This window comes from Marmota marmota, unplaced genomic scaffold (assembly GCF_001458135.2).
Source record: "Marmota marmota marmota unplaced genomic scaffold, marMar, whole genome shotgun sequence".
Classification (NCBI taxonomy): domain Eukaryota; kingdom Metazoa; phylum Chordata; class Mammalia; order Rodentia; family Sciuridae; genus Marmota; species Marmota marmota.
In genome coordinates this window covers 8,788,780-8,805,287 of record NW_026000130.1, presented here as the reverse complement: position 1 = coordinate 8,805,287, position 16,508 = coordinate 8,788,780, and the positions used below count along the sequence as shown (strand labels likewise).

The window sequence follows — 16,508 nt, the reverse complement described above, 5'->3', positions numbered from 1 at the left end:
AGGCATTCTGTCCATCTACAACTACAAAAAAAAAATTTAAAAACTTGCTTTATACAACACTGATTTGTAAAAAATACACTAAAAACAAAGTCAGTTGCTGCCCCCAAGATGGCCTCGGGCTCTCAGGAGCAATGGTCAAACCAACAGAGACTGTGGTGTCTGTGCTGAGAGGTGAGAAGGAAAGTAGTGTTAGGGAGGATAATTTGGTATCCATATGCATGAGCAATGCATGGAGGAGGAGAGGGCAGAAACCAGCTAGGAGGAGGATAGAGAGAGACGGAAACCTGAACAAATGTGAAAGAAATGGAAACAGAACAGAGACAGTTACAAGCATGATTAAAGAGGATGGACTTATCCAAACCTGAATAAAATGAATGAAAAAGATGGAAAGTCTCAAGGAGTCTGAAGTTCTGGGCCCAGGGTGCTGGTACAGTGGTCAAAGGACTCAGATCAAGGAGACTAAGGGGAACTTCAGGAGGGTGCACAACATGGAAAAGGAGACGGACAGGAGGATCTCAGTCACACTGTGGGGAGATTTTCTGAGCCAGCTGAGGAGGAAAGGGCAGTGCTGGGAAGTTGGAGAACCAGATGAATGTTCCCATGCAACCATGACAGGGAGGTAGGAATAAGAGAGATCTCTCAATGAAAGAACACAAGGAAAATCTTCTGCTATAAAGGCCACACTGGCTCAACTCCACCCACCCCTCATGCAAGTACTGTAAGGCAAATCATGCTTCGATCAGCCTAACAAGTATGTATGGAACACCTCATACCCAACCAGAGAGCAAGCAGGGTGTGGGAGGCTACCACAGCCTTGGTGTGCCAGGTAGGGCCTCCAGATACCCACAAGACAGGTTGAGTTTTTCCTAACTGGCCCAAACAAGCTCTAAACTGAGTAAAAAGTCAAGCGTGACAAACTCAGTGTAACATTTCATTTCACTTTCTAGAAAAGTGGGAAGAAGTGACTCAACCTAGACTGAGCTTCTGACTAACACCTGAAGGTCCAGCCCTGTGTAATTGCTCCCACACTACTGAGTCAATGAAATCTTATGAAACTTAAGACACACCACCAAACCTTCAGAAATTTCTATACTTCTATAGGAAACAAGTATCTGAAAACAATTTTAATGAGATGGGAGTGGCTGAACATAGAAAGCAGGCAGAAAAGGCCTGCACGTGCTGGGCTGGGGACACTGACACCATGGCACAAAGATCCTTACACACACAAGCCTCAGGGTCACCCCACTTGCCTTTCTGCAAGATCTTTTTCCTGGCAGGGAGACCAAGTCAGGGAGAAGGAGCAGCAAAAGAGTAAAGGGCAGAGGCAGAAAACAAGGTTGCCCAGGGGTGCTGGAAGTCACTCTGCTTTAGCTTCTTCACTGCCTGGTGTCCTGACCCTTCTGACCCACATTATACCAATGCCACTACCCAGTGGGCACCATGGGTATCTGGAGAAACCCCAAGGGGATACAGATCTGCTTTGCTTGATGAGGTGAGCCTTACCTGAAGCTGGCAGGCAGCGACCAGTGTCTCCTGAACGTTGCTCAGGCTGAGCTCTAGTTCAGAGGTATATATGAAATGCAGGATTTGGCACATGGCATTGTAGGATACACCATGGATCAGGACCTCTTCCTGTTCCATCTCTTTCAATCCCCCAGCAAACATTCCTCTGCAAAGTTAAGAGAAAAGACCATAATTATAATAGTCAGATACCAGTCCAAGCCATAAAGAACATTTAGAAAGGAGAATCAAGTACCCAACAATAGGATAACAGAGAGTGGGCTGCCTGGCAGTGTGCATAGTAGAATGCTGACCACTCTATGCTCCGAGTAAGCAGCATGCACATGGAAGTCAACCTATGGAAGGAGCCTGAGAGTCTGGGCAGCCATTCTAGAAATCACTTGTCTCCCTTTCCATGGGCTTTCAGGTGCCCCATATACACTTCATGAAGGCAAGCCCATGCCTGCTTGTTTTTTGCTTCATTCACTAGTGCAGTTCTCAGGTCAGAGCAGCAGCTACTCCAGAGTATGTTTGGAAAGAATATGCTAATTAGTGGGAAATAAGTAATAAAAATAAGAGTCATTGCATTCAACATATGTTTATTAAGCTCCTACCAAATGCTAATAACAATTTCCAGAGAAGAAGCGATAATCATGAAGTACATTGGAAAGATTCCTATGTACAAGTTTAATGCTAGCAAAGGACAAACAAGAAAAGTTTAAAAAAAAAAAAAAGAAAGAAAAGAAAAAAGTAAAAGAAGCATGTTATTTTGGATTTGGAAATGCTGGGAAGGAACTCAACAGGGCATCTGATCTGGGTGTAACTCACTGGAGCACTGAGATGAAGCAGGGATAGGCTCCTCCAAGGAACTGAGACCTAAGAGTGGGTTGGTAGCAGTACATGCCAGGCAGTGGAGGGCATCCCAGGTAAGGAGACAGGTGTTCAGATTCTGGGGCAAGGAAAAGCTTAGGGCAGCCAAGACAGGGGGAAATAAGTAGGAGGTGAGTCAGGACCAGGCAGGGCGGCAGGCCTGGTTACCTCTAGGGAAGGGTAGACTGTGCACTAAAATCTGAGTTTAATGAGACACTGCTGTGTGGGAATTTTACAGAGTGTGGCATAAACGAACAGTCTGGAAGCCTAAAGCAAAGGGCCTAAAGAAGGGCTGGAGGGGTAAGAAGATCAGTTAGACAGGAGGCTCCTACAGGTGACCTAGGCCCTGGACAGGTTGGTGTGGCTGCAGTCATAGCTGAGAGTTCTGAAGAGCTCTACTGGGGCACAGGAGAGAGAATCTACTGACAGACTGATTTCAGGAAATGCAGGGAGGACTCAGGGACTTTGCCGGGTGACGCTGCTGGGTAGATGGGGACACTCTTACCAATGGGTAAAAATTCAGGAGGAACTAGTTTAGGGAGAATAGTCATTGTCCTGTCATTGACATGGTCAACGTGAGATGCCTGTGAGATAACCAAGTAAGGACATGTGATTAGGTACTGAGAAGTAAAAAGCTGGCAGCCAAGGCTGGAGTGTTTTTGTTGTTATTGTTTGATTTATTTTGTTTTGCTATGCTGGGGATGGAACTCAGGGCCTTGCACATGTTAAGCAAGTGTTCTATTACTGAGTTACAGACCCAGCCCAGGGCTGAAGATTTAAATGTGACAGTCAGCAACTTGAAGATAGTAGAGACCCTATTTCAAAACAAAAATAGATAGATTTTTATGTTTCAACTGGGTAACATACATGGCTCAAGATTTAAAATCTACTGAAAATCTGCTGGTACCTCATGTCCCAGCTTCCAATTGGTTCCCCTCCCAAGGGTAGCACTCACTATTCCTGAGGCAGTTCATATTCAGCACCTTAGTTTTTACTTAACTAAACATCTTGTAAACTGATCCTTATCTATGTGTATAAGGTTCTACATTTAGATTAGTTAGAATCTTCTTGCTATTTCGCATAATGGATAGTCTCCCGGCCCCACAGCATTCTGCATCTATATATGCCAGGATTAATTACCACAAAAGCAGCTGATGGGACATACAATCACACTTTGCTCTTCTTACATCATTCCCTACAGTGGAGCCAAGTGCCTCCTCTGCACCCACAACCTAGGAAGCTCTAACTCTGCTACAATGAGAGGGAGAAATCTTACAATGAATGAGACAGAAAACTCTCATCATGAGTCTAAGAACCTTTTTTTAAATTTTTTTCTGAATAGAAAAAATTTTTGCCAATTTTCTATTAGTTGAATTTTGTTCCTACCTTTTCATTTTTGTTTTTGTAGTGCTGGGGGTTGAATACAGAATCTCATGCATGCTAGGCAATCCCAGCCCCTATCTTTTGGTTTTATGATGCTTTCTGAATGCATAAATTTGTATTTTGCGGGGAGGTAGTGTTGGGGATTTGACGTAGGGCCTCACACTTGTTAGGCAAGCCCTCTATCATAGCCTTTTAAAATTTTTGTTTTGAAATAGGGTCTCACTGAATTGCCCAGGCTGCATCTAACATGTGATCTTCTCACCTCAGCCTCCCTAGTAGCTGAGATAACAGGAATGTGCCCAGCAGTCTTTGTATTTTGTGGTACTGGGGACTAAACCCATTGGCACTTTGCTACTGAGCTATACCCCAGGCTTTTTTATTTTTGTGACAGGGTCTAAGTTGCCAAGGTCAGCCTCAATCCTGCAATTCTCCTACTTCAGCATTCCAAATTGCTAGGATTATAGGTGTGTCCCATCACACGTGTTTTGTTTTTAATGTAGTCAAATTTATCATTTTCTTTCTTGTGTCTGAGTTTTACGTCAAACTTAGAAGGACTTTTTCCCTCTGGGTTGATTATATTAGAAAACATTTCCCTATATCTTCCTCTAATTTTTTTTTAAATTGTTTAATACTTCACACTTAAAACTGTTGATCTGGCTAAGATTTAAGTCAATGGTAGAGTACTTTCCAAGCATGTACAAGGCTCCTGAATTTGAACTCAAGCACTGAAAAAACAAAAACAACTGTTGATCCATGTGGAATTAATTTTGGTATAAGGTGTAAAACAAAGGTCTGACTTAATGCTTTTCTACTTGGTAACACTGATGTCTGTCTACCCCTTCCTGATTTATGATGCCTTTTTATCACCTACAAAGTTCCTGTGTGCTCGTGACATTTCCAAAATTCCTAGACTTTTTCTATAATCTTTCCTCTCTTTACCCACCAGAAGCCATTTCAAATACTTCAGCTTCATAATATGTCCAGGTTAGGGCTGGTCTCCTTTCATTACCTTTGCTTTCAACAATTTCTTAACTGCTGCTTGCTTTTTTTCACTTGACCTTTATAATTAGCTTGTGCACCTCCTCCCAATAAACCCTCTTGGGAAGAAACACATTAAACGTCTAGGTTAACAAACACAGTGGACGTTCTTATGTGTCCAGTCACCCTTGTGGTCTCTTTTAAGGTCTTACAAGTCATCTTCCTACAGACCTGGCACATGCCTGGTAAGTTGATTCCCAAACATTTTACTCCACGTGTAGCCAGCCTCTTGAAGCACTTCCCCATGCACTTTGTAGTGGTCTGCACTTTTCAGAACTGTGCCATTGCATGCACTTCCCTTGTCTGATTCCTCTGCCCAGCACCTCCAAGATCATGATGTCAACACTGATCACTATCCCCTGTGGAGGTACACTGGCACTTAGACTGACAGATTTCATCATCTTAAGAAAGGATCCACTGCATGAACCTTGACTGGACCCTGAATGGAGGGAGGAAGGAGGAAATATAAAACATTTTAAAGACAGTTAGGAAAATCTGAATATGGACTCAAATATCAGATGAAATTATGTAATGATTATAAATTTTCTTAGACTTTATAATAAGTATATCAGAATTCCCCTAAAGAGACACACTGAAGTATTTAGGGATAAAATGTCACAATGTCTGCAATTCCTCTGAAGTGAATCTTACAAAATGTTAGTAAGTGATGAATCTAGGCCAAAGGCACAGATGGTCACTGAACTTGTCTTTCTATCATTCTGTAGGATCAACATCTTTCAAGATAAAAATCAGGTAGGAAAAAAATCCCAAAATAAAAATTACATACATATCCATTCCCTTTTATATATATTTTTTAACCAAAAATTGATATTTATTTCTTTAGTATATACTTACTACATTTTAATAACTCAGAAATTGTGTCAAAATTGTTGGGTTGGGTATGGTGGTACATGCCTATGCTCAGGAGGCTAAGGCAGGAAGATCGCAAGTTCAAAGCCAGCCTTAGCAAAAGTGAGGCACTAAGCAACTCATTGAGACCCTGTCTCTAAATAAAATACAAAACAGGGTCGGGGGTGTAGCTCAGTGATTAAGTACCCCTAAGTTCAATCCCTGGTACAAAAAAAAAGATGGGAGTGCAGTGTGGTGGCACATACCTGTAATCCCAGTGACTCTAGAAGCTGAGGCAAGAGGATCACAAGTTCAAGGATAGCCTAGGCAATTTAGCATGTTCTTGTGTTATAGTTTGGATGTGAAGTGTCCCATCAAAGCTCTTATTAACACAGGAATATTCAGAGGTAAAATTATTATATTATGAGAGCTGTTCACTAATCAGTTCATTCTAGTTTGAGGGGTGGTAACTGTAGTCAGGTGGGGCAGGGCTAGAGGAGTTGGGTCACTGGGGACACTCCCTAGAAGAGTGCATCTTTCCTGTAGCTCTTCCCCTCATTCTCTTTCTGCTTCCTGACCTTATTATGAGCTTTCATCCACTGGGCCCTTTCCTTATGATGTGTTGCCTCACCTTAGGCCCAGAGCAATGGAGTTGGCCATCTATGGACTGAGACCTCTGAAACCGTGGGCCCTAAGTAAACTTTTCCTTCCTGCCAGATATTTTCATCATGGTGACACAAAAGCTGACACCCTTCTTCAAAATTAAAAAGGGCTGGGGACATAGCTCAGGGGTAGAACACTGCTGATTCAAGTACCAATATTAAAAAAAAAAGTTAAAATAAAAATGTTCATACCTCATGCCCAATAGGATGACCCCTATTTAAAAAACAAACAAAGAGAAAATAATGAGTTGGTAATGATATGGAGAAATTGGAAACCTTGTGCACAGCTGGTGGCAATGTAAAATGGTACAACTGCTATAGTGATTCCTCAAAAACTTAAAATTAGAATTACCATATAATTCAGCTATCTCACTTCTGGGGATACAGCCAAAAGAACTGAAAACAGAGTCTTAAACAGATATTTATATACCCATGTTAATGATAATATTATTTACAATAGCCAAAAGGGGGAAGCAGCCCCCAAATCCATGAACAGATGAATGGATAAGCAAAATATAGCATTTCCATACCATGGGATTCATTCAGTCTTAAAAAAAGGAAACTTTGTCTTATGCTACAACATGGATAGACCTTGAGGTCATTATGCTAAGCAAAATAAAACAGTCACAAAAGGATAAATACTAAATGATCCCATTTATGAGGTACCTAGAGTAGTCAAATTTGAAGAAAAAGGAAGTAGAATGGTGTTGTCAGGGTTGGTGGAGAGGAGATAAAGAAGAAATAGAGCTTGGTGGGTACAAAGTTTCAGATTTATAACATGAAATCTTCTGATTTTTTTTTAACAACAATATAAATATACTTAATACTACTGAGCTGCACAGTTAAAAAAATGGAGATGAAATTTTATGTGATTGTTGGTGCATGTGTGTGTGTGTCTGTGTGTGTGTGTGTGTTTACTAGGGGTTGAACCCGGGGGCATTTTGCCACTGAACTAAGTCTCTAGTCCTTTATATTTTTAATTTTAAGATAGGGTCTCACTAAATTGTTGAGGCTGACCTCAAATTACAATCCTCCTGCCTCCGCCTCCCAAGTCTCTGTGATTACAGGCATGCACCCACCATGCCTGGCATGTGTGTTTTTAAAATCATAATTTTAAAAAGGATGTTCAAGGGCTAGGGATGTAACTCAGTGGTAGAGTACTTGCCTAGCATGTGCAAGGCACTGAGTTTGATCCCCAGCAATGATGAAAAGATGTTCACCAAGTTCCCAGCAGTTAGTGATCAACCAAAAAAGTAAGGGATATGAATACCACAGAACATTCTGCAGCAGAAAGAATGAAGCCACCTCTACTGTTGGTACCTGGAATTTCCAGGATATCCCAAAGCGCAGAACCCTAACCCAGTGTGCTGTCTCTGATATGATGTGGAGGAGAAAATTTCCTGCAATGGATCCTTTTGGTCCTAATCCTCATCCAACACTGTGAAGACAGAATGTTCAGAATTCAAGTTTTAACTGAGAAATACTGTGCATGCTGGGCATGGTAGTATACGCCTATAATCCCAGCTATATGGGAGTTTAAGTAAGAAGATTACAAGTTCAAGGCCAGTCTCTTCAACTTAATGAGACCCTGTCTCAAAATAAAATAAAATAAAAAGAGTAGGGATGTTGGGGATGTAACATAACTTAGCAGTAGAAAAAGAAACACTACATGGGGCTGGGGTTGTAGCTCAGTGGTTCAATCCTCAGTACCACATAAAAAAATAAATAAAGATATTTATATTTTTTAACAACAACAAAAAAAGAAATACTATACATATGCCATACAGGAGGTTACACCAAGTGGGATCTGGATTAATACCTCATATTCAAATACCTTAGTATTTCCAAAGTAAAATTCATAGACTCACACTAAGCAGGACAAAATTATATATATATATATATATATATATATAGTTTTGTGGTTTAATGAATTTGAATTTCAGAACTTTTGGGGTTTTAGAATCGTGTATTAGTGTTTGCAAAAAGAAAGTGTATGGACGTTAAAAAAAAGAGAGAGAGACAACGTGTGTAGATATATAGAAACATTTAAAAACAGGTTATAAACTAGGGGTGTAACTCAGTGGTAGAGTGCTTGCCTAGCATGTGCAAGGCTCTGAATTAAATTCCAAGTACCTGCCAACATATATACACACATACACATAAAGTATTTTGCTCTATAATTCCTAAAACTAAAAATAGAGAGCAAAAGGGAAAACTACCATCAAGCATGGAAGATAAAAATGATCAAACAGAATCAGAGGTGGAATGGAATGACCATGGAAAAACTGGGGTGTGAGTCCCACTCTCAGTTGGAAGCCCTTCCTCCTTCTGAGCTTCATTCCCATCAGCAAGAAAGGAGGGTAGTGGCACCCAACTTCTTAGGGTACAGAGCCATGCAGACAAGAGAGGAAATGAAATACAGAAATGTATTTGTTTAAGTCATAGGTACTGTTTGGCTCTCCAAGTGACAAATGCTTGTGATGGTTAATTTTAGGTATCAATTTTGCTAGATTAAGGAGTACCTAGAAACTGAAAAAGCATTATTATTAGTGCCTCCAGAAGAGAGTGATTTGGGTTAGTGGACTGAATGGAGAAGATCAGCTAGGGCCCACACAGAACAAATATGGCAGAGAAAGGGTGATCTCCCTTATCTGATGTTGGCACACTCTTGTCTCCTGTCCTTGGACATCAGAACTCCAGGTTCTCTGGCCTTTGGACTCCAGGACTCATCAATTGTTCCCCAGGGTTCTCAAGCCTTTAGCCTCAGACTGAGATTTATATCATCAGTTTTAATTCTGAGGCTTTCAGACTTGTTTTGAGCCATGCTAGTGGCATCCCAAGCTCTCCAGCTTGCAGAAAGTCTTTCATGAGACTTCTTAGCCACCACAACCAAATGAATCAATTCTTCTAATAACTCTCCTTTCATGTATGTATATCATGTTGGTTCTGGTTCTATCTGTAGAACCCTAATACATGTTAGGCACTCATAGGACTAAGAGGCAGATTCCAGCTCAAGAGTGTGAGACAGACAAGCTACTGGTTCTTCCCAATGTGCTTACGGCTGACATGGGATCATACAAGAAGTCATGAAAAATGCTGGAGGAGCCAGAGAGACTACTGGGAGGGCCAGAGGCTGATAGTTGAGGAGGAGAGGTGTGAGCCAGAAGGTAAATGCCATGGAAAGGGTACCTATAAACATTATGTATCTGTGTAGACAATGTGTACACAGTAATAATCACCCAGCTTTAGGCTTTAGCACCTACAGGGTGCCAAAAGAGTGACCAGGGCTCATATGCACCTCTCAGCTAGCATTATGATAATGAGAGGAGTACTAAAAGACTTAAGGGTAGGTGTTATAATGTCTTTTTAAAAAAAGTATGTGTACGCTGGATATGGTAGTGCTTGCCTATAATCCTAGCAACTTGGGAGGCTGAGGCAGGTGGACTGCAGGTTCAGATTCAGCCTTGGCAACTTAGCAAGGCCCTCAACAATTTAGTAAGACCCTGTCTCAAAATTTAAAAAGTAAATAAATAAAAAGGGCTGGATATAGCCCATTGGTAAAGTGCCGCTAGGCTCAATCTAAATACCAAAAAAAAAAAAAAAAAAAAAGTATATATAGCTGGGTGCAGTGGTGCATGCCTGTAATTCCAGCTACTGAGAAGACTGAGGCAGGAGGATTACAAGTTTGAAGCTAGCCTGGGAAACTTAGCAAGACCCTATCTCAAAATTAGAAGGGCTGGGAATATAGTTAAGTGGTAGAATGTTTGCTTAGCATGCAGAAGGCCTTAGATTCAATTGCAGGAGGCCCTAGGTTCAATTCCTACTGCCTAAAAACAGTATGGCCAGCCAGTCGCAGTGGCACACACCTGTAATCCCAGCGGCCAGGGAGGCTCAGACAGGAGGACCATGAGTTCAAAGCCAGCCTCAGCAATGGCAAAGTGCTAAGCAACTCAGTGAGAGCAAATAAAATATAAAATAAGGCTGGGACTATGGCTCAGTGGCCGAGTGCTCCTGAGTTCAATCTCTGGTACAAAAAAAAAAAAAGTATGCCTATATAAAGACAGGAAAGCAATGTGGCAAAAGTGTTAACTGACATGTATTCAGATGTCCATCATATTATTCTTTTAACTTTTCCTCAGTTTTTCAAATTTTTCCAAAAGAAGATGATGGGGATAGGGATGGAAACCAGAGTAAAATAAAAGGCAAATCTGTTTTACCCCAAGGTATTGTACTTGAAACAGAAGATTAATTTTATAAAAGGCAACATTATAAGTAAATCCAAGCATGACTATCTTAATAAAGAGAACATGACCAAGAAATGGGATGGCTAAAAGAACAAACTTTAAGGCTCCTTCTGTGTCACACTTGTTGACTGAATCTCCACAGCAGGCAGTGGAATGGCTCTGATGTAAACAAGAGACAGGAATGGAATGGCTCTGGGATGAATAGGAGACACTGTTAGTGCCAGGATGCCTGCATATTAGAGCCAGGATCACCTATATTATTGTCCTTGTAAAAACAGGTGTAACTTACCTGAAGTAATCACAGGATGCAGCCAGCAGGATGCGATGGGCTTCAATGTGTCTCCCCTCCACCACCAGGACGACATCGAAGAGGATCCCACTGTCCCGGAGAGCCAGCAGGCCCCGGAGCAGGGCCTGAGAGTGCTGTGTGCTGCGGTAGGTGTTGTTGATGCAGTGTGAGTGGGAGGGCTGTGTGGGCAACTTGCACAGCTGGGTGAATTCCTGCTCCTCCGCCATTCTGACAGCCACACCAACCCTCACCACTGTGGCCTGTCTGCTGAAGACAGAGGGGACAGGGAATGAGCAGGTAAGTGGAACCCTTGCCATGCATGAACTGGCCAGCTCTGTACCTGAGGCACCTGCTGTTCGTTCTTGCTCCTGTGCCTCCCTCACTTGGGTGTTCCCTATGATTCCAAGCCCTCTGGTTCCCTGTTTCTTCCCACCTCTGGTTCAACTTTTCTTTTTTCCTGATGACCTGTGTTCCTTCATCCTCAAGGTTCTTCATCTCATTTTGTCTCCTTCAGTAATATAGTAATATAGAAGGTGTTTGGGAAACCTGGGTAAAAGTTTTCCCAAATCTGGTGAGCCCACCCCACCAAGGACTTGTGACATGGCCGCCCTGAGCCTTAGGTTCCTCAACTATAAAAGGAGAGATAAAAGTATCTCCCCACCCCCGCCCCGCCGCCTGTCTGGGTGTTAGCTCAATGGTAGAGCACTTGCCAGGCACGCATGTGTGAGACCTTGAGCTTGATCCCCAGAACTATCCCCCCAAAAAGGCAAGGCCTGAGAAGTGGTCTGGAAACCCAAATGCAGTGTCCCTGAATTGGAAATCCTCTCCTGGAAGGTGAGGACCAAGATACCATTTCCAGGACCTGCCTTCTTTTACTAAGAGTCTAAAAGTCAAGCACAGTAACTTGGACTAGACATGGCGCATTAGAGATCATCTGCAACACATTTTAAATTTGAGGTTACTTTCTAATAATTGAATTGGTATACTCGAAACCTACACACTGATTTGAATGGGAGCCTCAGAATCCCAACCAGAAATACAAACCTATTGCAACACACTTTTGCCATACAGACTGTGAAAAACTAGAAATGACAGTAGACAGCCAGCTGCTCCAGACCAAGGAATAAGTGGTCTGCATGGTGAGCAAAAGCTGCATGGTTTCTAGGCTATACAGTGGCCAATCAGTCACAAGGCCATGAATATTTGCTCTTTGTACCTCAAGTTACCCTACTTTCCCCTCCCCAAATACGTATCTTCTTAAATTCCCTGCTATATCCCTTTTTTTTCCCCCAGTGCTAGGGATTAAATCCAGGACTTCACACATGCTAGGCCAGGTTTCTACCAATGTAGCTACATCCCCAGTCCCCCTACATTATCTTTAAAATCAAAAATGAAAAAGAGATTCTAATATAAAACTGTCCAAAAAGAGGTATCTTTACTCACTACTGAGGTCTAGGAGCACATACCTCCCTGCTGCCCACGTCTCCCTCCTCCTGAACTTGTGTGCTCTAATGCCTCCCATCAGACACACTCAACTCTCCAGTCTGTATCCTGAATTTAGGACTTCTGCCCACCCCTACTCCCCAACTCACTCCTTCCTCCCACTGTGGATTGGCTCATCTTTCTCACCAAGGCCCCAGAGATGGCCAAAGCTAAGGCATATCCTCACTGATTACCTCCGGCTTAGGAGTATCTCCTGCCTGGAAACTGCCCTATGGCAAGTCCCCTTTTCCTGATCTCTTCCTTTCATCTCACCCACCCTGCTCTAGCCCACACTTTTCCCCAGAACCTGCATTCCCAATCACATCTCCAGTTCAGTGCCTAATCCAGCCAGAAGTCCTCTCGACCCATCTATTTTTGTCACTGGTACTGCTTCTGTTTCCATATGGAAACCACATGGTCTCAATAAGCTCTCTTTTAAGTCTTGTGCCCTATCAGACCCTCAGGTTGATTTTTTTTCCCTTTCTCCTGTCTCAGAGAGTTACCCTTTTATTCCTCCACAGCCCTTACTCAGGATCAGATCAAGGGAATGATGCCCCGACTGATTTTCCTACCTCTTGCCTCATCTTCCCTAGCTCCTCTGTCCAGGCCACAAGAAGGTACTAAAATGCCCTGAGTTTACCATATGATTTCTTAAATGATAATTCCTTACTGCTTCCTACCTGGGGCTCCCTGTGACCTGGTTCAAAATCCTCCTTCAGGTCTTCCTTCCTTTTCCTGGCCAAAAGAAAAAACTGTCATCCTCTCAACACTTTCAGTCTCTCTCCTAGACCCCTCATAATCCTATATTGGTTGTGGTCTAGCTCAATCATTTGTACCTTTATTTCCTTATCATAAATATGATAAACATGCCCAACCACTGGAACCTGTCATATCTATTCACCATTAGGAGATGTAGTATTCTGGAGGGATCTATCTCACAAGCATCTCAAAGTGCCTGTGGACATACTTGCTAACCACAGACTCTGGGCACTTGGCTCCTATTTCCAAACCTTAACTTCCTCATCACCACTGTGACCACCATACATTCAAGAGGCCTCCTTCTCAAGGGGTGATCATGATGACTGACTGTCTTAACAAACATCAACCTCTCAGACAGGGTTGCCATAGCTTTGAGCGCAGCAGCTCATCTTCCCTTTTAGTATACATGTAGCTATTCCCTAAACATCCACCATAAGAACAAGCATAATAAAACAGGAAGATTTCCGTGTGCAGGCAAAGCGTGTTTATCAAGCACAATTAAAGGAACTCAGTTAGGTGCTGAGTGGAGAGTGAAAAACAATTCCCTGCTATGAAGAAGCACAGCCTGAAATGCAACATTGAAGACCATGTATTTGCAGAAGCACTAGCCATTACCAAAACATCACCTTGAGGAGAACAGGTGTTGGGGCACAGGAATTCAACAGAACCACAGCCAATAGTTAAAATGAGCAAATTAGAACTTAAGATACAGTTACCAAAATTGTAAAATCTCAAGGTCATACAGAAAGAAAACAGCAAATTGCAGAATCACTATAGTACAACTTGGTTTACAAAAAGTTTGAAGACATACAAAATGATACTATCCAATATTGCTTATAGATAGATAGTATGGCATAAAACACTATAAACACATTTATAAGACAAGAGCCAGGCATGGTGGAACACACCTGTAATCTCAGTGGCACGGGAGGCTAAGGCAGGAGGACTGCGAGTTCAAAGACAGCCTCAGCAACTTAGCGAGACTCTAAGCAACCTAGCGAGAACTTGTCCCTAAATTAAAAAGGGCTGGGGATGTGGCTCAGTGGCTTAGCGGTTGAGTGCCCCTGAGTTTAATCCCCAGTACCAAAAACAAAACAAAACAAGCCAAGAAACGTCAAATTCAGGATGAGCATTTTCTCTAGGAAGAAAAAAGGGAATGTTTTGCTTCTTAAAAAAACAAGAAAAAACATGTAAGACAAAACATTAGAATTTGACAGTAATATTATTCCTGCTATGTACTTATCCTATTTGAGATGTTTAATAGTGAAATTCTCAAATATTCTTTCGAATATGTAATACATTAATGTTTCAAATTCAAAAGGCCCTTCCATGTATGCACCAACCAGATCTCCTCTCAGAGGAAACTTTTATTTCACTTTCCTGCATACCCTTCCAGAAGGAATCTGTGGGTTTTTTTCCACAGCACAGGGGATGAAACCCAGGGCCTCATGTACACTAGGCAAGTGCTCTACCACTGAGCTACATTCTCAACCCCTGCCCAGCTGACCCCCAATACTGGTGAAACATATGGGCTTTCTCCCATTGTTTGCTATTGCAAACAGTTGTGCATTGAGTCATTTAGATGTGCCATACGTGCAGCAGATATCTGAGGAATATTTCCTAGATACAGAACTGCTGGGTCATTTTATTTTTAGAGTACACTTGTCATTTTAATGAACATTGCCAAATTGCCCTCCATAGAGGTTGTACCAATTTATTCTCCCCACCAGCAAAGAATGAAAACCTGATTCAGGCCACTGTCCAGCTTACCAAGAGTGTTTCTTTTACACTTTTGCTGATTTAAATTAAAAAGAACAGTAATTCTGACTATAACCACATTTTTGTAATCGGTAGTACTTTTTAAAGTAAAGAATTAGGTGGAGCTGGGCGTGGTGGTACATGCCTGTAACCTCAGTGGATCAGAAGGCTGAGGTAGGAGGACCACAAGTTCAAAGCCAACCTCAGTAATAAAATAAAAAACAAAAAGGGCTGGGGATGTGGCTCAGGGGTTAAGCACTCCTGGGTTCAATCTCTGGTATGAAAAAAAAAAATTAGATGAAAATGTGACTCATTCTTTGTTAATCATTTCTGATGCTTTTCTATAATAAATAAATGTTCCTGGAGATGGGTGTTGGTGGTGCACGCTTACACCAGCTACTTGGGAGGCTGAGGTGGGAGGATGGCAAATTAGAAGCCAGCCTGAGCAACTTGGCCAGATCCTGTCTCAAAACCCAATGTATGTGTGTGTCTGTCCTGGGGATGGAGCTCTGTGGCAGAGCTCTTGCCTTGCATGTCTGCGGTCCTGGGTTCAAACCCCAGTACCACAGTGGTGTTGGTGAGAGGACTTGTGGAAACTCAAGACACTGGCATCCATCTCACCCTTTCCATTTGACAGAGGGTTACCCTACCCTGAAGCCCTCCACTAGCCCTCCCCTTACCCCACTCCCATAACATCCCCAATTCTAGTCATCCCAAGCAAGGTTCCTCCATTTCATGTTATTCAAAGTTTTAGGAGGAAGCAGAGAGGAAACTAGAAAGTCCCAAACAGGTACAAACTGAAGGACATAAAACGAATTTTCATGAATTTATGGATGAGACAGCCAAAAGCATTTCAGAGGAATATTCAACCCAATTCCAAACATCATTTACTGAGTAGACATCCTCAGTCTTCTGTACCGCCCCAAAACAAGCAGTGTCTGCCCTCACCGAACCCCAATCCTTAGCAGTATGAAGCAAATCTGCAACAAAAGCAAAGCGGACAGCTTGCAGAGAACAGAGAAGGGAGTGGGTTCTAATTTCCAGAAGGGAAGCTTTCAAACGGTACCCATTTGTGCTCCAGAATGAGTTTTTCCCAGCTCAAGGCCCAGCCTCAACGACAAGGCCCAGAGCTAGGGGCCCCCTGGGGAGGAGCCCGGGGCTTAAGGTGGTGGCGTCCCCGCTGCGCAGGCCCAGATCCGTTCTGTTTCCCCTGCCCACTATCTAAAATAGTGGGACCCGAGAATTTTGCACAGAGAGCGCGATCCCCGGCTTCTCAGGAAATCCCTTAACCTGATGAGGATGAGCATCCGCGGCTGCAGCCTCTGCCGCCCTCCCACCCCGCCCAGACCTGGACGCGCGGCAGAGCAAACTAAGGCCTGGCAAACCTAGATCACACCAGGTGGCATCGGCCAGACCCGGACCTGCCCGCCTGTTGCAAGTCCAGCTCCGTGCAGCGCCGAGCGTCGCGGCTGAGGAAGGCCACACTTGGACTTGCCTGGGCGACAGGGCTGGCCAGCAGATTCGGAAGTCAGACGGCCTACAGCTGCGCGGAGGCCCAGATCCTCTGCCAGCAAAGAGCCTGCTCTCAATCTCTCCGCACCCGGGGGTCCCGCCCGCCGCGCCCCCGCCACGTCAGGCCGCGGGCTCGCCTCAGGCCGCCGCCCCCGCGCATCC

General features: G+C 43.2%; 1 protein-coding gene across 6 annotated transcripts in view; it reads right to left on the bottom strand.

Annotated features, from left to right (window-relative positions):
• The window catches only part of Klhl22 (kelch like family member 22), a 38,970-nt gene that overhangs the window by 22,310 nt on the left and 152 nt on the right, over nucleotides 1–16,508 (bottom strand). Inside the window, exons 1-3 of one of the 6 annotated variants that reach the window (XM_048785116.1) lie at nucleotides 16,330–16,474; nucleotides 10,836–11,099; nucleotides 1,504–1,669 (exon numbers count right to left, since the gene is read on the bottom strand). In XM_048785116.1, the coding sequence (XP_048641073.1) occupies nucleotides 1,504–1,669; nucleotides 10,836–11,062 (393 nt within the window). In that variant the 5' untranslated portion in view covers nucleotides 11,063–11,099; nucleotides 16,330–16,474. Of the gene's footprint in view, nucleotides 1–1,503; nucleotides 1,670–10,835; nucleotides 11,103–12,997; nucleotides 13,053–16,329; nucleotides 16,475–16,508 lie in introns of those variants that run through there. The other 5 variants (XM_048785117.1, XM_015500386.2, XM_048785118.1 and 2 more) reach the window with 5 other exon arrangements.